General features: G+C 46.5%; 1 protein-coding gene across 2 annotated transcripts in view; it reads right to left on the bottom strand.

Annotated features, from left to right (window-relative positions):
* The window catches only part of COX10 (cytochrome c oxidase assembly factor heme A:farnesyltransferase COX10), a 146,659-nt gene extending 122,438 nt beyond the window's left edge, over positions 1 to 24,221 (bottom strand). For both annotated transcript variants that reach the window (XM_002718961.6, XM_089317848.1), the window contains exons 1-3: positions 24,089 to 24,221; positions 18,139 to 18,272; positions 15,554 to 15,875 (exon numbers count right to left, since the gene is read on the bottom strand). In XM_002718961.6, the coding sequence (XP_002719007.3) occupies positions 15,554 to 15,875; positions 18,139 to 18,272; positions 24,089 to 24,131 (499 nt within the window). In that variant the 5' untranslated portion in view covers positions 24,132 to 24,221. The remainder of the gene's footprint in view (positions 1 to 15,553; positions 15,876 to 18,138; positions 18,273 to 24,088) is intronic.
* Between the last annotated feature and the right edge of the window lie 372 nt (positions 24,222 to 24,593).

Raw genomic sequence — 24,593 nt, 5'->3', positions numbered from 1 at the left:
TGATCCATTGATAACACTTATGCTCACTACTTATCTGAAAACAAATTTTCTTAATTGGAGAATACATCGTGTAGAACAAAGCAAAGTCTTTGAAGGGTCCCCCTGAGCTTCGGGGAGGGTACAGTTTTCACACATTTGGTGACCTTAAAGAAAAACTCTTCAATCCTCCACCATCATGCTGAGAACCCGACAAAGCAGCAGATTACAAATCCACTGTGAAAAGCAGACCAAGGCACAGCAGCCTCAGGTCACTCGGTTGGGATGTAAAACTTCCAGTTAGCACTAAGCAGTGAACTCCTATGGTACAGTAAAATAATTACTTATCATTCAAAAGCTAAGCTCTTCACAGTTCCGCAAATGGTAGCGGTGGAGTTCCACTATGCTTTTCCCCCCACGGAACGAGCTCTGTTATTTAAGCACCCAGTACGTGCGAGGCACTGAGCTAGGCGATGGGAATGCAACAGGAGAACTGTGGTCGGTCCCTGCCCGCTGGGGCTTCCACCCAAGCAGAGGCTCCGACAAGCCGGCAGGCCTTAACTGCAGCAGGTGACAGCGGCCCAGCAGGTGGAGGCAAGACTTCTGGGAAGGATACAGAAGGCTTTCCAGCCAAAAGTGAGGCCACAGCTTGAAGGATGACGAGGAGTCAGCCTGGCGGAGAGGGAAGAAGGTGAGGCGTGAGCCTCAGATGGAGGGAAAGAGGGAGCCCACAGCCACCCATAGGGTCAGACTGTTCCCAAGAAACTGCCAGTCCCCACCTACAGATAAAACCTGCCAGGGGTACATAAGGACAAAAACGCATAGCCGTATCTTTTAAATTTTTATTCATTTACTAATTTGAATGGCAGAGAGAGAGTGAAAGAGAGTGCTCCTATTTGCTTGTTCACTCCCCAAATACCCATGATGGCTGAGGCTGGGTCAAACCAAAGCTGGGAGCCAGGAATCAATCCAAGTCTCCCACGTGGGTGACAGTGACATAATCACTTGAGCCACCTCCTGTTGCCTCCCAGTGTACACGTGAGTAGGAAGCTGCAACTGGGAGCAGAGTTAGGAGTGGAACCCAGGCACTCTGGTCTGAGAGGCAGGCATCTGGACACTAGGCTCAATGCCTACCCCTCTGTGCATTTTTTTAAAGCTCACTGGCAGGTCAGCATTCCTCTTTTCTTTCTTAACCTTCAAATTCACTATATCTTCATTCGTACCCTCCCAATACACTGTTCCGTCTTATTTTTTTCAAAAAGTTATTAGTGCAGTTAAAACTTTACTTTGCATTTTTAAGAAAGGTTGAGCTGAAAGGCCTTTCTGGTATTTAAAGAGACCACCTCTTTACATTCTTTTGTAATTCACTTCTGTAAAGTGGCTCCTTCCTGAATCTCAATATGTGAGATGCTGCCTTGCTTTGCTCTGAACTGAAATCAAGCCCTTGGTTATACCCAAAAGGATAATTAAGCACCGGGACAGGTCTGGCCTCCAGGCTGAGAAGCAATGGTTTGCACCCTGTAGGTGCTTCAGATAACCCGCCCTCCACACGGTACAGGGAGACGTGCTGGGCCTTCTGGAATCTCAGGGGACCCCAAGGTGTCAGGCTGCCAGTGACATCAACCACTCATGGGGGAGTGAGAACCCAGATCACCTGGGCCAGCAGGAAGTTGGGGAGTGTCCGCTTGCCCTGAGAAAAGGGACACAAGGTCACTTGCTGAGAGTGTGAAAACGCGAGGACAGAGGAGGGTGCTCGAGGGCTCTCCAGATGGCAAGAGTCGCTTTTTAAGGTGTGTCTGGGAACCATGGGTAGCAGGGTCACTGGTTAAAGTACTGATTCTAGGTCTCACGCCAGACCTAGAGTGAAAGGATAAACAAGTAATACCCAGAGATCTGTATTCTAACAAGCAGCCCAAGTATCACAGAAGGCATGTGAAGTCTGAGAACCACTATGCACAGGTTCGTTCTCTAGGCTGATGATGGCGGAATTCTGGGAGAAGAAGAAAAAACTGAGCAAGATGCCAGAGCCGACAGTGACTGTTGGAATACAACAAAGTGAGAGAGGGGAAAGTGTCACGGTGTTCATTAAGGGCTTCCTTGCCACCTGGCTGGTTTTCTGGTTCAGCTGAAGTTCAGTGAAGATGGAAGAGGGTACTTCAAAAAGTCTGTGGGGAATTGAGTTGAAATGCAAGCTTGGGTCAGCACTGTGGCACAGCAGGTGAAACTGCGTCGGCAGTGCTGGCGTATCCCATATGGGTGCCGGTTCAAGTTCTGGCTGCTCCACTTCTGATCCAGCTCCCTGCTAATAGCCAGGGAGCAGAAGATGACCCAAGTCCTTGGGCCCCTGTACTCATGTGGGAGACCTGGAAGAAGCTCCTGGCTCCTGGCTTCGGCCTGGCCCAGCTCTGGCCATTGCAGTCATTTGGGGAGTGAACCAGCAGATCTCTGTCTCTCCTCTCTTTCTCCATAACTCTGCCTTTCAAGTAAATAAATAAATAGAAGAAAGAAGAAAGAAGAAAGAAGAAAGAAGAAAGAAGAAGAAGAAGAAGAAGAAGAAGAAGAAACATAAGCTTATTTTGCCGCAAAAAAAAAAAAAAAAAAAAATGAAATCCATGCATTGCAAGGTCTTCAAAGAATTTATGGAAAATGCCTACTATGAAAAATAACTCCTGAGTTTCTAAACTGTTTTGTGCCAAGGTTAACTTATCTTTCAATCCCACTTTCCATGAACTTGTTAAAGCTCCCTCAGACCCTTTGGGTAGCGGGCTTTGCTCTGCTGGCATGGTCCACGCTGAGTGACTCCACCCTAAGACACAAACCAGGAGTCTCCAAGTGTGTATTTGGTTATCCGGCTGATAGGGAGAACTGACGAAGGATCAGCACGCATCCACAACCACTGCTGGTCAAGCTGGCACGTCAGTCTTCGTGGAAATACACGACATATGAAGCGCACATGTGCAATGCGAGTCTCAGAGCTGCCCAGAGGGCGGAATCTATTTTTCTGTGGAAAGACTGAGCAGGGAGCCCCGTCTTCCTCCAGGAGAGGGATGTGGTGCTGTATGAGACAGCCCCGTGGGGGCTCCCGGGATACAGAGTCAGAGTCGACCAGGCTACATTCGAGGCGTTTTGGCTCTTCGAAACAGAGACACCAGACTCACGCTGCGCTTCACAGCGCCCCCTGCAGGTGGAGGTGGCCACGTGGCACTCTCCCGGCCAGTGAGACAGAAAGAGACGAGTTCCTATCAAGAGCTCCCTTCCCAAGTAAAAGGCCGAGACTGGTCCCGAGGTTTCTGACTTTCCACGTTCCCCTCTCTCCGTCTGTTTGCCCGGCACACAATGTGATGATGGGGAGGCCATCTTGGGGTTCTGAGGACAAAAGTCACCAGCTAATGGTGATGGGGGAGAAAGCAAAGCAGGCGTGCCGCTGGCTACGTCCGTCCCTAAAGCGCTGGTGCTGGATTCCTGACGTCAAAATCCTTAATGCCTTTGCGTTTTTAGGCTTCGGCTTTTCAAGCTGTCACTTGTGTGTGGTCAGGCCCTGTTTTGGCTCACAGGGGCTAACAGTGATTATCGTCCTTGTGGAATGATGTCTACCTTACTGTAGCAGCTACCCCGTGACAGACAGCCCGGGTGTAACATCAAATTGAAGATAATTAAATCCTATCTTAACAATTAAATCATCAGCAAACAGAGCAGCCCGAATCTATTGTTGGTTTAAATTAGAACCCTGACTAAAGCGAACATCTACGCACCCCATGCCCGCCAGAAACCAAGTAAAATGAGGGAACAAAAATGAAAATTGGAGAAAAGCTTGCTTCAGCAATAAATTAGGTAAAGAGAGGGTACCAGAAACCTCAAGAAATATTTGTTAAATATAGCACAGATGAGACTAAATTAAAGACAGTTACCAAGAACTGATGCATTGCTTTCATTATTTAAATGGAAAAAAAAAATGAGACTAAGTAGCCACTGATAAGGAAATCGAGAAAATGATGGGAAATAAAGACTGTCCTGACAGTACTCATTATTGCCTCCTGACGAGGAGCAAGGCCAGAGGTCAGAGTGCACCAGGGCAAGGCAGGTCCACTCCCTGCAAAGACCCCTTATAATCCCAGTACAGAAGGCCTGGAGGCAGCCACCAGCACAGCTGGGAGAGGCAGGGCTGGGGGTAGTCACAGCAGACAGAAAGCAGGGCCTGGCCTTGACTTAATTCTCATGGAGACAAGCAGGGAATTTTTCTGAGTGCCTTCAACCAGCATAACAGGCATTCACCCCTGCCTGCATGCCAGAGTATTCCCCGAACTCAGCCCCAGAGAAGAAAGTGGACACAGACACACCACTTGCATGCCAAGAGGAGAGGCGGATGATGTGAAAAATCAGATCCGAGAGCGGAGTGCCAGCACTGTGGTTTCAGAAGTGTGGTGAGGAAAGTCTGGGAGAGCAAAAGCATCCTTGTTGGTCGCTTGCTTCTGATCTCCTTCAGGCCATGGGACAGCTACATCAGAAGAGCAAAAACTAACAGCCTCCATCCCTCGGGTTCCAAACACGCAAGGGTTAAGCCAACACTTGGGGTGCTCGCATCCCATCCTGGAATGTGTGGTTCAAGTCCTGGACACTCTGCACTTCCAATCCAGCTCCCTGCTAATGCACCTAGAAGGCAAAAGATGATGGCCCACATACCAGGGCCCCCTGCCACCCATGTGGGAGACCCAGACGGAGTTCCTGGTTCCTGACTTCTGACTGGCCTAACCTTGGCTGTTGTGGGCATTTGTGGAGAAAACCAATAGAAGGAAGATCTTTCTCTCTCTCTCTCTTCCTCCTCCCCTCCCTCTCTGGCACCCTGCCTTTCAAATAAACATATCAATCTTTAAAAAATATTAAAAAATAAACAATACCATGGTGAAGTCCAACATCATCTGCTGGTGGAAGTCTCTAGCAATGAAGGAATATCCAACCATGTGTTCATTCAATCAACACATAGTAAGTACCCTGTGGGCACCAGGCACTATTATAGGCACAAGGCAGAGTGTAACAGTTCAGACAAAATGACCTGATACAGAGCTTATATTCGTTCAGGATGTAACTATAATAGTCTTGTGTTTGTTTAGGGATGGATAAAGATAACGAGAAGTAAAATGAATGGGTCAATTTAAGACTCAAAGATTCCAAAAGACCAAAGGAGCGAACTCAGATGGAAGAAAATGAGTTTGACTGCCTTTGTGAACAACGGGTCCCATAGCATCACGAGGCTGTCAGAGGCCCAATGTGAGGGCAGGACCGCCGCATGCTCCTCCTCTGGCTGCTGTGCTTAGAAAGCCACATTGAACATGACGGACACTCAAGGAATATGAGTTGAAAGAGAAGAAAAAGCAAATTTGTACACTCCAGGGAAAGTGAGGCCCATGAGCCACATCAAGTGGGCTAAGAAAATTATATAAAAATAAAAATTGCCGCAGTAGAATGTTGCAAAAAGTCATGAGAGGAGCCGGTGCTACAGCTTAGCCTCTGCTTGTGGTGCCGGCATCCTATAGTTTGAGTCCTGGCTGTTCCTTTTCCGGTCTAGCTCTCCGCTATGGCCTGGGAAAGCAGCGGAGGGTGGCCCAACTGCTTGCACCCCCGCACCCATGTGGGAGACCCAAAAGAAGCTCCTGGCTCCTGGCTTCAGACTAGCCCAGCTCCGGCCGTTGCAGCCATTTGCGGAGTGAACCAGCAGATGGAAGCTCTTTCTCTCTGTCTGTCCCTCTCTCTGTCTGTAACTCTGCTTCTCAAATAAATAAATAAAATCTTAAAAAAAAGGTCATGAGATGTGATAAGAACTAGAGCACACAAAACCAAATCAGTGCTGCATGTGACACATCTCAGAGAACCTTTCCGAATGAAGCAGAAAATCATAGTGAGGGAAGCCAAGTGGAGAGAGTAAAGCAAGGTGGCAATGACCAGAAAATGCTACAGTCAGGACAAACACAAAAATAGAGGCATCTTGATCACTACTGGAGTATATTCCTGAAAAACCCAAGGAAAAAAAAATCAAGGGGCAAAAAAATTTTTGAATACCCTAAAATTAATGCATTGGTAAGTCAAGAAAGTATAAATCTGAAGTCGCATAAAAGAAGACTGACTAAAAGAAGATGACATAATATGGTAAAATCTCAGTTCATCCCAGACTAATCATAAACATACTGCATGCAACTCAAAATGCCAACAGAACCGACCGGGAGAGGGAAGAGGGAAAGTGACCCAAGGGACACGGTCACAGTGGTTGAAGACTGATTAAAAACGGATTACATCTCCACCTTACACATCTTGTGGAAGGACACAATGCAATTGAATTGTAAGATTAACAATGTACATAACTATTTACAAAATCCTTATGTGGAAAGCCTAAGCATTTTACAAAAGTCAAATCCACAAGGAAAAAGATCAACAGACTTGGCCACATAAAATGAACTTGTGCACATCAGAAAAACACGATCAATGAAAAGATGAGGCAAACACTATATAAGACATGTATAACAGATACATACAATGGGATCAGATATTTTATATACTGTTAACAAAAACCCTTTCAAATAATAAATAAAGACAAACACAAAAGAGTAGCCTGGAAGGCATGCAAGCCTTTTGCAGCAGAAACATAAATCATCAATCAACAGAGGGAAAATGTGAAACCTCATCAGTAGTTGTAAATATAAAATTAAACGCTGCCACTTTTCACCCATCAACTTGGTAGAAAAACACAGTAATATCTAGCATTCATTAGTGAAAGCAGTCAGTTGGTAGCTCTGCTAACAGCATAAACTGGCAAAATCTTGAGGGAAAATTTGTCAATGAAAATCAAAAGCTTTAAAAGTATGTACACCCTCTGACCCAGCAAAGCTTTCTACTTATCCTAAGAAAACCATCATACATTTGGTTATGAAAATATTCTTTTCAGCATTGCTTACAAGTAATAATAAAATAGAAATCACCTAAACAGAAGAGAAGTAAGTCACTTATAGCTACACAATGGTATGCTAGCTAGCCACTAAAAATAAAGGTACACTTCTACAGAGCTAACTTTCAGAAATAAATATAAACAATGATGTACGTACAAAGATACCAAATATCATTACTTTTAACACCAAAACATAAGACAACTTAAATATCCATTAATAAGGAAATTTTCAGTAAATTCAATATATTCACATGATGGAATTCTATCAGCCTTAAAAAAAAAAGAAGTAGACTTAATTGCACTGATAAGAAAGTAGGCCTGTGACATATAATTTAGGGAAGAAGAAAGCAAATGACTGAACAAAATGCATGGCGTGACTTTATGTTTTCTAAAAAAAACCCAACAAAAACTATACCTGCATATGATCAAACATATAAATAATTAACCTTTCCTGCGCATTTGCGGCACTAAATTATTTACTCGTATTCTTTCTGACAGTCTTCACAACGATCCCTTCAGATAGGATTAGCCACATTTTCAGAGAAGACTTGAACAAAATGTGCCTATGATCACAAAAGCCAATAAGGTGTGGCCCGGGGATTCCACCCCAGCCAGTCTGACTCCAGAACCTGTACTATTCACATCACAGCAGGATAAAGCCTGGAAAACTCTACACACAAAACCTGCTTACTCTGTGGCCTGGAGGCGACGTTTTGTATATTATTATCTGTTTTTGTGTTAAGAAAATACTACTTGGAAATTTTTAAAAAGTCACCAAAAATAGATACAGTGAAATTACAGAAGGCGTTTACACTTGGGTCTTAACATTTGTTTAAAAAGCAAAAAAAAAAAAAAAAAAGGATGGATGAATGGAATACACGGAAAAATAATTCTAGACAACCCGATACCAAACTCTTCAAGATGGTTACTACATACGTTGGTGGAATCATAGGGGGATTTCAATATGCCCTGTTTTAGTTTACCTTTTTTTTTCTAAACAGAAATACTTGATAGTCATATAATTAAATACACTACTACAACATCCAGTAAATATATTACCATCAAGGTAACTACATCAAAATATTCAGAAAAATTCTAAGAATCATAATAATTCTACTCAGTCAGTGTTTTCAGGAAATCTCCTTGATACAGATAGCTAATAAGTGAAGATTAGAGCAAATTGACTTTTATACAAGCATCTAAAATGAACTTGTATCTTCCATTCCTGTTTTTTTCCCTGTTAATAAAAAGCAGCATTCTAGGCTCTCGGGGGTAAAAAAAAAAAATCTATACATTGACAGACTGCAGTTAATATCAGTCCCATCAACAGCATAATCTGTTGGTTCCAATAAACAATCTGTTTTAGCATTCTGGTCCCAGAAAATGTGTTGTAGCTTTTCAACACAGATGTTATTCAAGAAAAAAAAAAAAAGTTCTGCTTTTTATTGACCTATATTCAGTATAAACTCAGTTCAGTCACCAAAGCCTCTTATGATCCTAATCCAAATAAAATTTCTTCACCCCAGTGTGGTCCATGCAACCAACTCCAAAAACATATTGTAAATAGCTCAGCTGGCAAGGGAAGCTCAAGGGGGACCATTATTCCTTCTTTATAAACTCAGTATTATTTCCGTTCATGGGGGGGTGGGTCTTTCAATGGCATTAGCAGCAGCAAACATTTGATCCCTGTCCTGAGGTAAGGGCCAAGGCATCAGGCTGCTGCTACCCTGTTACCCCAGGAACGAAATAGAAGGATGACCACTACATGGCCCTGCACTTACTCTACAGTTAATTACCCTTGGTATATTACAGCTATAAACAAGAGGAGGCAAAGAGAGCCGAGTTCTATAAAAGTGATCGCTGGCCCCCAGATTTTTCTGCCTGGGCTATCATTAGCTAGCTATAAATGAATTGTCCACGATGTGAAGAGTCCAAAAGAAATCAATTGATAGATACCAGGGATTTTCTTCAAGGAAAAAAAAAAATCCTGCTGACTCCACTCCAAGCCATGTGAATTCAAGCAATAAACTAAATAGAGAAGTAAAAGGTCAGATAAGAGGGTGGGGGGGGGGTCACCCAAAGGGCTTTGCTCCTTTAAATGGAATAAGCAGAAGGAAATGGCTTTAATTCATTTAGTTCCTGCAGAAACCTGGGGCATGGAATACATAAAATGATACGAGGGGAAATTCACTGCCCTGGGAATTTTCCACCTTTGGCTATTGGTGAGTGCCCCCCCCCCCCCCTCCTGGGTGCATCCTGCTTTCTTGCTTTTGCATACCTCTCTTGTGTGGTCCACTTTCAGCCCTGCCGGCTTTTCCTGCTGCCAGAGGTAGCAATCAGCTGCCCTGGCTCTCCCTAGGTGAGTCCTCTCCCCACGCAGCCAGACCACTTGGTCTGGGGCCCGAATGCGGCGCTGCCTGAGTAACAACTACTTCACTTTCTGGAAGTGTGATCCAGGACCACCTGCCTCAGCATCGTCTGGTTCCCGGTTAAGCATGCCGTTCTCCGGGTCCCGTCCCAGCCCTAGGGACCATGAATTCCTGGGGACAGTGGCCAAGAACTGCCACTTTCACAGGCATGCGATCAGTGCTCCTGACACCCACCACACTACACAGCGGGCACAAGTGAACGATCATCAAAGACCTCTCTCCAGCTGGGCTTCTCAGCAGACCCCTGGGCATGTGAGTGCGGATCACTCCCTTTCTGAACTGGGTCTACCCTCTTGGCTTCCGGGACAGACCCTTTCTCGTCCTGCCTCCCAACGTGCGTTTTCTTGCAGGCTCCCGTACAGAGCTTTATTCAAAGTCTTATGCCCGGTTCTCTGCTCTGTTCCCCAGGCACGCTGACCCTTGGTAACCTCATTCACCACAGCAGCTGCACCGCCAACTCCATGCTGCAGATTCTGCATCCTCCAGCCCACGGTTCTTTCTGACCTTCTTCGCAGCCATCTGCACTGGACAGGCGAGGGGCAACTCACACTCCACTTGTCTGAATTTGAACTTGCTACCTTTGCCTCTAACCCGTTTCTTCCTTTCATAGTCGTATTCTCAAGTCAACTCCGTCATTCCCTGGTTTCTCATACCAGAAGCCTGGAATTGTTTCTAGGCAAATGCCTGCAGGGGAAACCCAGCAACTTGCAAATAGCTCTCAAAACGCACCAGCCACTTTCCTGCCATTTGTAAATGCTAACTCTGTTAACACTCAGAACAACCTGGTGAAGTAGAGATTATAGCACTTTGTTCAAGGTCACTCAGCTAGCGAGAGTCAGGATTTGAAGGCAGGGAAGGGAAATCTGGCTCCAGAGGTCACCACACTGCTCTCTCTCGAAGAGCTGGGCAGGGTCTAGGATGACAGAGAAGGACAACAGGGCCCAGAGAGCTGGACAGCATGGGCTTCACTCAAAGGTTCTGCAAACTCCTTGCAACTCCATGTCCTCAAACTTATATGTTTCCCTAGTACACGACTACATTTACCTATTCATCCCACTTCCTTAATGTTTCTCTATCTCTCCATTTTTCCTTTTCCCCACCATAGCCTCAGTTCAGCCCCACTTTGTTTCTCAACTGGTTACCACCATTTGTCTGCCACTGCTCTCGACTCTCACTCATCCGTATTCTCTCTAAACAGGTCAGCAGGCGGGTGTTGTGGCTCAGCTGGGTAATCCCTGCCTGGAATCACCTGGAATGCCTGCATCCTGTATCAGAGCGCCTGGTTCAAGTCCCAGCTCCTCCACTTCCAATCTGACTTCCTGCTAATGTGCCTGGGAGGCAGCAGCTGATGGGCCCAAGTACTTGGGTCCCTGACATGCTTGTAGGAACATTCAGACTGAGTTCCCAGCTCCTGGCTTCAGCATGGCCTAGGCCCGGCTGTTGCGGGAATTTGGGGACTAAACAAGTAGATGGAAGACCTCTGTTTCTCCTTCTCTCTCTGCCACTCTGCCTTTCAAATAGATGAAAATAAATAAATGAACACTAAAAAAAAAAAAAAGAAAAGAAAAGAAAAAGTTCAGCAACTCTTTCCTGTAAAGGGCCAGACAGTAAGTATTCCAGTTCTCCCAGGTAAATTTTCTCTTATATAATTACTCAACTATGTCACTGTAGCATGGCAACAGCATAGAGTAAGTGGGTGTGGTTGTGCTCCAATAAAATTTTATTTACAAAAAAGAAGGTTGACACTGCTTAATGGAACTGCCACAGCAGTTTTCCTTATCAATCCTACACCTTCCATTGAAATATATTCCAGCTGATGTCAAAACTGTGACAGAAACAACCGTTTTATACTCTTTGTAAGCATGAAAAAAGAAAATGAAGAAATTTGAATACGCAGTGTTAACGTTTCAGGGGTGGGGCCAGTGCTGTACCACAAGTGGCTGAGCTGCCGCCGGCAACACCAGCATCCCATACGGGCGCCAGTTCAAGTCTCAGCTGCTCCACTTGTGACCCAGCTCCCTGCTAATGCGGGTGGGAAAGCAGCAGACGATGGCCCTAGCACTTGGGTCCCTGTACCCACATGCAAAACCCAGAGGGAGTTCTGGGCTCCTGGCCGCATCCCGGCGGTTGCAGTCGTTTAGGGAGAGAACCAGAGGATGGAAGATCTCTCTGTTTCTCCATCTCTCCTTCTCTAACCCTATCTTTCAAATAAATAAATCTTATAAAAGAAAACTTTCAGTGGGACAAAAGTGAAACAAAACACTGCAAGTAAAAAGGAAAAAAGACAAAATGTGAAATAAATATCTGTCATGAATAGCTGAAATGCTAATTTTATTATTTATTAAAAAAAGCATCAAATAATAGGAGGCAAATGAGGAAGTAGAAGGAAAAATACAGATGATTAAAAAAGAAAGATGCTAAATCTTGCCAAAGCTTAATAAAAACTCGTATCTCTTTCAGTTATCAAAGTGGCAAAACTGGTATAGACAGCTCACGGAGGAGCACAGCGCACGGAGGGAGTCGGCGTCCCAGGCGCCACTGGAAGGAAGGTAAAGTGGCCATGCTCTCTTTAGGCACAGACCAGTTGATAAATCCAAAATTAAAATATTTAAAGCTAACTACCACATTTCCAAACACTTACCCTACAGACTCATGTAAGTATACAATGACTTTTGTGCTAAGAGTTAGTTGCAGAATCGCTTTTAATAGGGAAAAACTGGCACCATCCAAAATGTTTACCTGTAGAGGATTAGTTAAGTAAACGAGGACGGACACATTCAATGGAATAGTATGCAGGGAAGGAAATACCGTCAGTTAACGCTATCCTGCTGTGAGAAAATGGTGGGTTCACAGAGTGATGGTGTGACCCTATTTCTGTTAAAGAAAATGTACAACCATAGCTGTATCTGCGTATGTGTTTATATAGTGAAGGCTATACTCCCAGTAAGGTTTTTATCTACAACTGAGAGAGCACTTGTGTTAAGGTGCACACCTCTGTCTTATGTTTTTTCTTTTTTTACAATAAGCCTGTATTAATTTAACAGTAAGCAAAAGGCCCTTAAGAGACAAATAAGGACTTGGCTCCTCATACTCATGGAGACATCTGCACCTCAATGTTTTCTGTTAAAGGCTGATGGAGGAAGGGTAGATATTGACCTAATGATGGCATCAGAGAGGGGGGCCATTGCGGGGGGGGGGGCGTGCCCTGGGGAGGCTCCTCTGGAAGCCAAGCACACCTCCTCCTCTTCCTCCATCACACGCTCTGCTTCCCGGCTCACCACGTGGCCCTCCCTCCACACATACTCCACCACTGCCAGTCCATGGCAATGCCCAGTCCTGAATGGTGCACCTCCAAGCTGGAAGCCAAAATAAACCTTTCCCATCCCAAGAAGCTCCTCTCAGGAACTTCCAGTTAGGACAATAAAAATCCCAATACAACGTCTTTCCAAAGAACCTTCCAGGGCTTTCCACACCTGCTCTTGTTCCACTGGAGAGCCAGACTCTTCAGCATGACCCCCGTCTAACCCTGCCATCCCAGCAATGGCCCCTCCAGGTGACAGCGAAGTCACCCAGGGGCACTCCCAGTCACGCTGTGGTTTTCTGAACATGCTTCTTTGGTTTCTTTTTTTTTTTTTTTCTTTTTTTTTTTTTTTTGACAGGCAGAGTGGACAGTGAGAGAGAGAGACAGAGAGAAAGGTCTTCCTTTGCCGTTGGTTCACCCTCCAATAGCCGCCGCGGCCGGCGCACCGCACTGATCTGAAGGCAGGAGCCAGGTGCTTCTCCTGGTCTCCCATGGGGTGCAGGGCCCAAGCACTTGGGCCATCCTCCACTGCATTCCCTGGCCACAGCAGAGAGCTGCCTGGAAGAGGGGCAACCGGGACAGAATCCGGCGCCCCGACCGGGACTAGAACCCGGGGTGCCGGCGCCGTAGGCAGAGGATTAACCTAGTGAGCCGTGGCGCCGGCCTTCTTTGGTTTCTGCAAAGGCTTCTGCTGCTGCTTACTATCCCCCTCCTCATCTTCCCTGCAACCCCTCGTCAGATGCAAACAATCTGAAGGGGAAACACCACACACGGCAAATGGCCCCGTGTGAGGCAGGCTGCTGGGTGCTCACAGTGCATTCTGTAATCTAACTATTAAGTGATTTATTGCCGTTGTTATTTCTACTTTACAGATGTGGAAGTCGTCTCAATGAGGTTAAGGAGTTGCCCAGACTCACTAGCTAGTAAATGTCACAGCCAGCATCTGAACTCAAGCCCGCTTGACTTCAAAGCCATACTGTGGGTTTTGAGACAGGGTACCGGGGCCAAGAGCAGGCTGAATAGAGAAGCCCCCAAAGGATCTGGCTGGCTATCTCCCATGAACGCAGGGGAAAAAGCATGGCGGATGGAAGGCCTGGCCTACAGGACAGGGAAAAAAGCATGTTTCTGGCAAAGGGTGTGACGACCCCACATGACAATGTGTCATGAAAACCAGGCAGAGTGGGAGTGGAGGCAGGAAGCGGTGGACAAACCACGGACGTCTGTGTACAGTGAACTTAGGAAAACTGAAAGCAATGCTTCAGAAAGTCAACGTGGTGGCTCTGGGCAGCAAGAACCGCAGTGGCTGGGGCAGGAGGAAATGAAGACAAGCAGCCATTAGGAGCCGCTGCACAAACCAGTGGCCTCAAGCATTCTGGACCTAAATTAGAAGCATAGCTTCAGAAATAGGGAAGCGAAAGCAAACCTTCTTACAGGCACTGCAGGAGATTCTGCAGGTTAAAAAAAAGTCAGATGCCAGACTAGAGATGAAAAGGAAAATGGAAAGAGTTAAGGCTGAGTCTAGCATCCAGTGACAGGCACAGGACGGGCACAGAGGAGAACCCACGAGCAGAGCAGGCAGCCGAGCGAAGTGACGGTGCACAAAAAGAAAGGTGCTCCTCTTGGGGACAGCCGCCACGTCTGAGGCCCACGGACTGAGGCCTCGTCGTGAAGGTGCCATCCTCCTGACTGCAACGTGTCTGCAGCCACCCTCACCACGCCAACAACACGACGCGCGGACCACTTGAGTAAATGACAAGATGACTTCATCAGAGACGGATCGCTCCTTGCTTAGCTGGCGCACAGCACTGAGGCCTGTTTTCAGAGGCACCATGGAGAACGAGCCCCCGTGTTTCACAGTTACACCAGGAAAAGTCTGACTCAGATTCCTCCGCGCCTGCATCCACGCCCCCATGTGTCAGGCCCAGCCCTCCCGCAAGGATCTTCCTTCATCCGCCATGCAAGCCCGGTCGCTGAGAAACCAGGCCTACCTCCTTCCTCCCTGTGTTTTTGCCTCAATTCTCTTTAAAATCAAAACCACTCTCTCTGATTCTTCTCTACTCTCAAGAGTTTCCCTGTCTCCTCTGTTCCTTTTAATGCAGTAACATGAATTACCACTTTCTGTCCTCAAAGAGTACCTGGCTTAACCTTATCATCCACTCCTTAGATTTGTCTCTATTATCAGCCAAGAAGAAAGGAAGCAGACCAGGATCCGGGTCTTCAATTTGTAGAAGGGCCCAGAACCCACCCACTCCAAGGGGCTAGTCCAGTATAACCCATGGCTAACTCAGCTATGAGCCTGACTCACAGGGTCATTATGACAACTGGATGACATAATTATAAGTGAACACCCAAATGCATGTAATAAAATTAGATCTAGTGTGCTAGAATAGGCAAAGAAAAAAAAAAGGTTCAAGCTTCCTTTCAGAAAAGCACACCAGGGACAATCAAGAGGACCCCCAAGAAGCAAAACACAACAGGAGCTGCAAGCCCTCTGAGGGTGGTGGGGGTATGCTGTGAGCAGAGCAAGCCCAGCAGTGTAACCCTCCCTGTTCCAGAATTCAAGTAGATGGAACTCACTATCTGACTGCGTTTGAAACCAGAGTATGCACAAAACCAGGAAAGACAAGGGAGGTAACAGGATACACATTCTACTTTACTTGTAAATGAGAGCTAGAATACTTTTAGCACAGTCCCTATTGTGACCCCATTTATAATTCTGGGTAAATGGAATTTAGAAGACTTGACTTCGAATCTCAATTAAAATGAAGGAAGGAAAAATACTGAGAGAGGACCTCTGGTTTCAAATTATTCCATTTGGGGCACTCGACAAGATTAGTTTTTTGTTTGTTTGTTTGCTTTTGTTGAGCAGAAACTAAAGTTTTAAATAAGTAACTGTACCAGAAAAAACAGTACCTGTGAGTTTGATCTTGGAGAGTCGGGCCAAAATCCCTGGCAGATCATCCACGTGCACCTTCATCTCCTTCCACTGCTTTTCTTCTTTTGCGTCTTTTCCCACATTCAGTGCCCCTTCGGAGATCGAATCGGGCTCTAGTTCCATCAGTTCCTTGTCCTTTGGCTTTCTGGACAAAGACAGGCTAGGGGGCGAGAGGGGTCTTGTCTCATACATTTCTGCATTGTCTTGGCCTAAAGACGTTTTTTCAAGGAAAGAAGAGGCCTCTGGCTCCGGCTTTGGTTTTACTCGCTGGTTGAGGCTCCTGTTCAGTTGTGTGACATACTAAGCAAACAAACAAACAAACAAAAAGCACATGTTACTATGCGAGTGAGGCCCCAAATGCTTTTCAATGGTTGTTTAGTAACATTTCCAATCTTTTGGGGTACCTGAAAGTTCTTTCCTGGTATTAAATAGAATAAAATTAACGTCTCAGTCATTGTTTTCAAATCTGTGGTGCAGAAAACCATGGGAACACAAGTTACTAGAAAGAAAGGTAAATCTATTCCATATTCATCTCCTCCAGAATCTTCCATGGAGGTTCAACATTCTGGACACATGAAAGTGTTTTCTATCCCCAAAAGCCCAGATGAGAAGGTCCCTTTCCACGTACTTCTGCAAACAGCACCAAGAGGGGCTCAGCTTGGGGACATAATCCAGAGTTAAGTGACCTTGTACACACGTGGTAGAGGAGAGCACAGGAGTGGGAATCAGATGTTTTACTACTAACAAGGCAAGATTAATGACTACCGCCATTTGTGAGCCATTTTATAGTTGATGTGGTATCTACTTCGTTCCATCTTCTCAGCAGCTGGTAGAGAAGATGTCTCATTAAAAGCAGAGCTCTTCCATAACCAGTTACAGGTAGCCCTGGGACACGGAGCCACCTATTCTAACAAGCAAGTAAGTGCCTTTTCCATGGCCTCAATCTTAAAACTACACACTCTAGTCTCAGGTAAGACTTGTGACTCATGAGCGAATTCAGAGAGCTGTTTTCTCTGCCTGCGGCGCTGGCATCCCATGTGGGCATGGGTTCCTGTTCCAGCTGTCACTCCCCCTCTTCGTGGAGGAACGACACAGGACCCTGCGCTGTTCTTTCGTCTGCTCGGCCCTCCCCGGGTTTGCTGCTGGTTCTTCCCGGGTTGGCTACTGTCCCTTCCACCTCCGTGGAAGGGCGGTTCCCCCTGGCCACTTTCCCCACTTCCGCAGGGGAGCAGCACACCGCCGGCCGGCTCTCTGGGGGGCTGCACAGGTGTTCCCCTTAGATGTTCCCCTTAGATGTTCCTGGTGCATGCCGTCTCTCTCCTCCTTTATAGTCCTCCTCCGCCAATCCTAACTCGGCTGCCCACACGCCGAGTACGCTGCTCTCCTCCAATCAGGAGCAAGTCCTACAGCTTGTCAAGTTGGTGAGAGGCAGCTGGGTAGAAGCTGTTTTCTCCTCTCCCAGCGCCATATTGTGGGAGAGCAGATGCATAGAATAAGTCTTAATTCCAGTAACTCAGTCCAGTCCGGATTGCTCCCCACACCAGCTGCTCCCTGCTAATGGCCTGGAATGCCCAAGTGCTTGTGCCCCTGTAGCTGCATGGGAGAGGCAGAAGAACCTCCTGGCTCCTGGCTTTGGATCAGCTCCGGCCACTGTAGCCATCTGGGGAGTGAATCAGTGATGGAAGACCTCTGTGCCTCCCTCTCTGTAATGCTACCTCTCAAATAAACAAATAAATAAAATCTTTAAAGAAAAAAAATTTAAATCTCTTATCAACATAGAGTTTTATTAAGATTCTAAATTAAAATTTTAATGTTAAAGTGGACGTTATAAGTTAAAAAAAAAGACAGAGATGTCAAATAGGGCTTTAGATTATGTATCTGCTATTATTTTATTGCTGGTACTGCAACCATCACTTTCTAGCTATATTTTGCCATTCTAAGCCCCTCTTCCATTTGAGAAAATGGCAAATGCCCTCACTGGTAATTAACAGTAAGTTATCATGTTACCCACAACATCATTAAAATCAACCCAGATAAAGGACTCTCAGATGTATTATCAATGTCCATTATAAAATGTCCAGCAAATTACAAAAACTCTCAATTTATTTGAGTCTATTCTCAAGGACATGTGTTAAAAAGATTTTCAAATGCACTACTGATTTAAGAAAAACAAGACAGCCACACCATTAAAGCAATTATTTCTATATTACTCATATATTCCTAGAACTTCAAAGAATTTTAAAAAGATGTATCATAACGGTTCAGCTTTTCCTAATTTCAGCCAAGTCAAACAAAATATGGCAGAAGTTTTCAATCTTTCTCCAAACTTAATCAATAAGTTCAGGATCATACTTTTAACCTCAAACGCCAGAATCATTCTGGTTTCAGTTAAGAATAATCAAAACAAGAGATTAAAAACTTTTGCTAAACTTAAGAGGACACTAAATAAAAGTCCTTTTTCAACTAGTACTTCTTAAAACTCTTCCTCTAACAGGAATTTCTGAAATTCCCTCATACAGAGAAGGGACCAGGAAACAGGGCAAGGATGGTCTTCTCCACATACCATGCGTTTGAGGAAGGTGAAGTGCTGAAATGTAATCCACTGCTGATGGACATTCCTAAAGAGACGCATAAACTTGCCAGGGGGTGCTTGGAGAGCTCTTCTTTCTAGATACCAAACGCATCCTCCCATGCAACCTATAGGAGAGAGAGAAGAGGAGAGAGGAGCACAATGACTGATGCTTCTCAAGAGTGTGATGGCTGTACCTACCTAGAGGCAAAGCCAGCCACCTACTGCTGCAATGCACGACAGGTCAAAGCCCTGAAATGATCTCATCCAGATTTGCAAATAAATGCAATTTATCAGCCTGCTCACTGTTTAAGTGTAATTCTTCATGAGGACTGAGGAAATTTTTCATTTCAGGGTCACTTTGCTTTTGTTATATTAAGTGCTAAAATGATCACACTGTAGATCTTTCTTCTAAAGAAGGGACTATCAAATGAGCCCAGTTCCTTTGCAAAAAGAAGAAAATGAAAGGCACAGTTTTCCTCAACACATAACAGTACATTGAAATATATGTGTGCTTCAGGTTAATATTTTGGCCATGGAGAGTAAGACAACTAAAAGGAAGAGGAAATAACTCTCAGTGAAGTAGGAGTCCATGAGTCTAGATGGGAATAAGCAATGTTTGTTGTCTGCAACTCTGGCTTTTAATCATTCTACTAAAACTTTGCTCAACTATCAACAAATCCAATGCTTCTGTCTCAGGCCTCACCCTGAAACATTTATTTATTTGAAAAAAAATTTATTTATTTGAAAGGCAGAGGTATGGAGAGAGAGGGAGAAGGAATGGGCGGGGAGAAGACGGAGGGAAAGGGTGAGATAGAGAGATCCTGCATCTGGGACTTGAACCCAATGCTCACATGGGATACCACAGGCAGATGATGAACCCACCGTGCCACAACGCCAGTCCCAGGCCTCATCCAGTTCACACCTCTGACAATGTATGCAACACTGCGGATTCTCCCTTTCTATTAAAAAGCTTCCTCTCCCATGGCTTCCATGGAGAGCAAAGGTTCCTGGTTCTCCACTTTTGGTTTCTGAGTTTCTTACAGCGTATGCCACTTGAAGGCAGTGATGTCCGCACTATTCTGAATGGTAAACATTGTTCCTGAGCTAAAGCAACTGTAGGAAAATTTCTAATCTCCCACCCATGTCCTAGAAATCATTCTTCCTATTTCCAACTGCTCTCTTGGTACCTCCACAAGGATGGGCCCCAACACCTCTTTAACACTTCATTCCACCCCTACTTATATCTGCTCTGTGTCCTGTTGCAGATAAAGCCATCACCTGCTGAGAGTTCAGGAACATCCTGAACTCTTTCTTCAGGCCTGACAGCCACCACGTGCCGTCAACTCTGAAACCTAAGTTAAATCTCTCCATTTCTTCCCATTCCTCCTGATGGACTCAATCTTTTTTATTTTTTTCCACAGATGTATTCATTTATTCAAGTGGCAGAGTTACAGACACAGAGGAGAGACAGAGAGAGAAGTCCTCCATCTGCTGGTTCACTCCCCAAATGGCTGCAACGGCTGGAGCTGGGCCAGTCTGAATCCAGGAGGCAGGAACTTCCTCTGGTCTCCCATACGAGTGCAGGGGCACAAGCATTTGGGTCATCTTCCACTGCTTTCCCATGCCATTAGCAGGGAGCTGGATCAGAAGTGGAGCAGTTGGGACTGGAACTGGTGCCCACTGGGATGCCAGCGTTGCAGGCAGAGGCTTGGCTCATTACGGCACAGCACCAGCCCCTAGACTCTTACTCTTACACTTGGACTCCGGTAATATGAGTCAAGCGGCCACCCAGCCATCGACAACTTCCTTTCCTGTCCAATGCATGCTTCACATAGTGAATGATCACCTTCCTGAAGCCCAGAAACTGCGTTACTTGCCCATATGTGGACGTACAACTCACTGAAGCAATTCTGTCTCCTGATCTTCCACTAAACACACTGCACATTCCCACTCTGATCATCTGTGTTTACGTCATTTCCTTGTCCTTCACACTGCCTGTCAAATTCTCAAATGTTCTTTCAACTACTCCATCACTTTATATTACATTTTACGGCAGTTTCTTAATGCAAACTGCTTCCATTTGTTTCCGCCATCCCATGTTTTAGTTCTTCGGTGGCAGGGCCTCTCCTCTCCTCACCTTTGCTACAACAGCTAGTGGAGTATTTCCATCCAGTTGTGAAATGGTGCTTGATAACCAGGGCGCCCATCGAACTTGCTTGCACTGTGCAAGGAGAACTATCATTGCCCCTTGAAATACATGGCAATTATCCGAGACTGAAGACAAGCCACTCCACTAAACTCATATTCTCAGACCTCACTTAAGTATGACATGCTTATTTTCCATGTGATTGGACATGAGTTTGTCTCCAAACCACCTTGGAGAATATCTCTCAGGATTAAGACAGTCAGACTGAGATCTTACAGAATGGCAGTAAGAAGACAAGCGGCTAGAAAATTGCACTTACAGATGAAAATACTTCATGTGGTCAAAATCAGTCGCATTTCAATGAATCAGTATCTAGAAAAATAATTCAGCCCTATGCAAACAAATTTACACTGGAAGATACACAGAGTTTATAATCAATACATTGAAAATCTGGAGACATGACAATACCCACTGTTCACTAGCAACCCTGATTCATGTTGATAAGGCTTTTAAAATTAAGTGAGCAGGGGCCGGCGCCACGGCTCACTAGGCTAATTCTCCGCCTTGTGGCGCCGGCACACCAGGTTCTAGTCCCAGTCGGGGCACCGGATTCTGTCCCGGTTGCCCCTCTTCCAGGCCAGCTCTCTGCTGTGGCCAGGGAGTGCAGTGGAGGATGGCCCAAGTGCTTGGGCCCTGCACCCCATGGGAGACCAGGAGAAGCACCTGGCTCCTGCCTTCGCGAAGGATCAGCCCAGTGCGCCGGCCGTGGCGGCCATTGGAGGGTGAACAATTGGCAAAGGAAGACCTTTCTGTCTCTCTCTCTCACTGTCCACTCTGCCTCTCAAAAAAAAAAAAAAAAAAAAAAAAATTAAGCGAACAAAGAGCTGAAATGTTCTCAAAAAATTTTCAGCAGCTATAAAATACGCTGAACTTTTCGAAGCCAAATCAGACAAGAATGATACGGTGCCAGTGCAGCTTTCCTGGCACCCCTTCCCATCAGGCAGTCAGAAAGGATCTTCCAAGTGGATCGCAGTGAGTCCTACAGACCACTTACTAGCAGACCTTTGGGCGACTGTGTTCCCAGCTTCAGAAGGTAAGCTATCTATGAATTCCTTCTACCCCACCCTTGCGAAGGCGGAGCCAGCACCATACCACATGCAGCTGCCCTTCTCTTGGAACTGGGACAGTTGGGTCAGTCAAATGGAATTACCCCACAGAAAGCTGAAAACACAGAACAGCCAAGGCAGCAAGACAGCTAGCCTGAGGGATGCAGCTGGAGAAACCACACAGAGGTGATAATTATACACCTCTTAGCGTATTATTCATATTATTCACTTATTAGTGTAGAATTCTTGAGGAGGCCTCAGAGAATGAATGTGTAAGGTGCGGAACAAAGGACGTTCAGTCAGGGATGGTAACAGGTAACTAAGAAGTGATTCAAAATAAAGAAACATGGGCTTCAAAACAGAAAAATAAAAAAACTGGGGGGGCGGGGGATGGGCACTTGACCTAGTAGTTAAGACACCTGCCCCATTTCAGAGTACTTGCGTTCTATACTTGGCTCTTTTTTTTTTTTTTTAATTTTTATTCATTTATTTGAGAGGCAGAGTTAGACAGTGAGAGGGAGAGACAGAGAGAAATTCTTCCTTCTGTTGGTTCACTCCCCAAATGGCCGCAACAGCCAGAGCTGCACCGATCCGAAGCCAGGAGCCAGGAGCTTCCTCCGGGTTTCCCACGTGGGTGCAGGGTCCCAAGGAGTTGGGCCATCTTCTACTGCTTTCCCAGGCCACAGCAGAGAGCTGGATTAGAAGAAGAGCAGCCGGGACTAGAACTGGCGCCCATATGGGATGCGGGCGCTGCAGGCGGAGGATTAATCTACTGTGTCTTGATTCCAACTTTCTGCTAATGCACAGCCTGGGAGGCAGCAGTGATGGTTCAGGTAATTAGGTTCCTGTCACTCATGTGGGAGATCTGGATTAAGCTCCCAGCTCCTGAATTTGGCCTGATCCAGTCTTGGCCATTGTGGACATTTTGAGAGTGAACCAGCAGAGGGGACCTCTCTCTCTCTCTCTCTGCCTCTCAAACAAACAAATAAATAAGAACTTAAAAAATAACTTTTCATTATGGAAAATTATAGTTATATAAAAAAGCAGAAGACTTCAACAAACCCCATACTTATCCCCCAGCTTTCACAATGACCAAACCCTGGCCGGTCCTGTTTGACCTACGCTCCCTCCCACCTTACAAACCAGAAGGGGCCTTTGAGATCATCGTTTAATAACCCCATTTTATAGATGAGTAAACTCAGTTCTAGAAAAGTCAAGTGATTTGCCCTGAGATTACACAGACAATTAAAGATCTACAAAATAACATCATGAAAAACAAGGAAGAAAGAAGTCTCATGGAGTCACAGTGACCAACATTGCCAGATAATGCAGAGTTCATGAGTGGTAGGGTAGGCCTGAAAGTAGTTTCTGGGTATGACCAGAAGAAAGTTCCTGGCTTCTCCTATATGGTCTCCAACGGGGATCATCTGCAACATGTTCCCCACCCAGCCATTAGTTCTCACCCTAAAATACTGAGGGCAAAACAATTCCCAATTTCTTCTTCCACAGTACCACCAGGATAAATTTCCTCCATTCACAAATAATTACAGAGAGACAACAACACACACCAGGCCCAGTCCTAGGCACTGGGGACACAAAGGTGAACCAGAGAGGCAGACATTGTTGCTGCCTCCATAAAGGTTCTGTTCTTGGGACCAGCGCTGTGGCGCAGTGGGTGAAAGCCCCAGGCTGCAGTGCCGGCATCCCATATGGGCACTGGTTCGAGACCCGGCTGCTCCACTTCTGATCCAGCTCTCTGCTATGGCCTGGGAAAGCAGTAGAAGATGGCCCAAGTCCCTGGGCCCCTGCACCCACGTGGGAGACCCAGAAGCGGCTCCTGGCTTCGGATCAACACAGCTCTGGTCGTTGCAGTCCATTGGGAAGTGAACTAGTGGATGGAAGACCTCTCTTTCTCTGTCTGCCTCTGCCTCTCTGTAACTCTGCCTTTCAAATAAATAAAAATCTTTAAGAAAAATGTTTATATTCTCGTTGGGAAAAACACACAATAAACCAGGATATAAACAACAGATTGTACTAATCATGATGAAAGAAAGATAAAGGCTGATATCAGAAGACAGGGAGCCTTACTTTAGATACGGTGATTTGATAAGGAGACACAGAAGGCATTTGAGCTGAGTCCTTGCCAAGTGGTAGGGATGAGCATCTCAGCTCAATATATCATCTGTCACGGGTCTTTCAAGTGGAGGACTAACATCAGGGACCACGCTGATGGCGCAAAGTCTGGGGCAGGGCGTGGGAGGGGGTACGTACTGCTGTCTACAGTTGTCCTTATGTTTATCACTCTACACTGAAGCGAAGACTCCCAGTTACAAGGAAAGCCAGGAGGGAAGGCTGGGAAGCGAGCCTCTCATAAGCTAAGAGATTTGGGGAGCCCTAAGGTCCTGCCCTCTCCTCCAACTCTCACTCTCTGAAAAGCCAGAGAAGCACCTGACCCTGCCCACTCCTTCCCGATGGAGGAGACGGTGCGGACCACTGGGGATACAGTGCAAGGCTGGACCCTCGCTCCACGGCCTCCTCCCTCCAGGCTACCCCAAAAGTCACTTCCCCGCTTCCGCTGACCCGACCTCTCCAAGGGCTCCCAAGGTTGCAGGCAGCCGGAAACCACGGTCTCGCACGTGGCACGAAAGCAAGAATTTTCCCAAGATCGTGCCCGAGGCGGGTCTAGTACCTGTCAGGAGGCGTGAGGACAGAGCATGCGGGGATGCGGCCATAACGGACGAGTTCGGCCGCCCCCCAGGGTCCCGGTGTCTTCTGCCCTCACCGGCTGCTGGGCGCCGCCATCTTCCTTCCCCGCCCCCTCTGCGGGAGGAGGGACGCATCCGGTGCGTCACTTCCGGCGGGCGGCCAGTGGGAGGACCTCGCTCTAGCTGTGGGTGTGCTGGAGCTTCCCGGCCGGGCTGACGGCTCGGGGTCTGAGGTAAACTTTGGGAGAAAGCGTGGTGTGGCTGAGTCCTCCCGGGGAAAAAGGCGCGGCAGAGCTGCGCAGACGCCCCCGGCCGGATCCAGGGCCCCGGTGCTGTTTAGACGCGTGCTGGTGACCGGAGCGCCCGAGGACATCGGCGGTGCCTCCGCTCCCCTCCGGGTCGAGCAGTGCCCGCGGCGCCAGCTTGGCTGTCGAAAGGGAGTCGGGGTGGACTCGAGGGGTCGGGTCCCCGAGCCACACCCGGGGAACG

Source organism: Oryctolagus cuniculus, chromosome 17, assembly GCF_051225735.1.
Source record: "Oryctolagus cuniculus isolate XC-2025 breed Fujian yellow rabbit chromosome 17, ASM5122573v1, whole genome shotgun sequence".
NCBI lineage: Eukaryota > Metazoa > Chordata > Mammalia > Lagomorpha > Leporidae > Oryctolagus > Oryctolagus cuniculus.
This window is presented reverse-complemented; position numbering and strand designations above follow the sequence as displayed.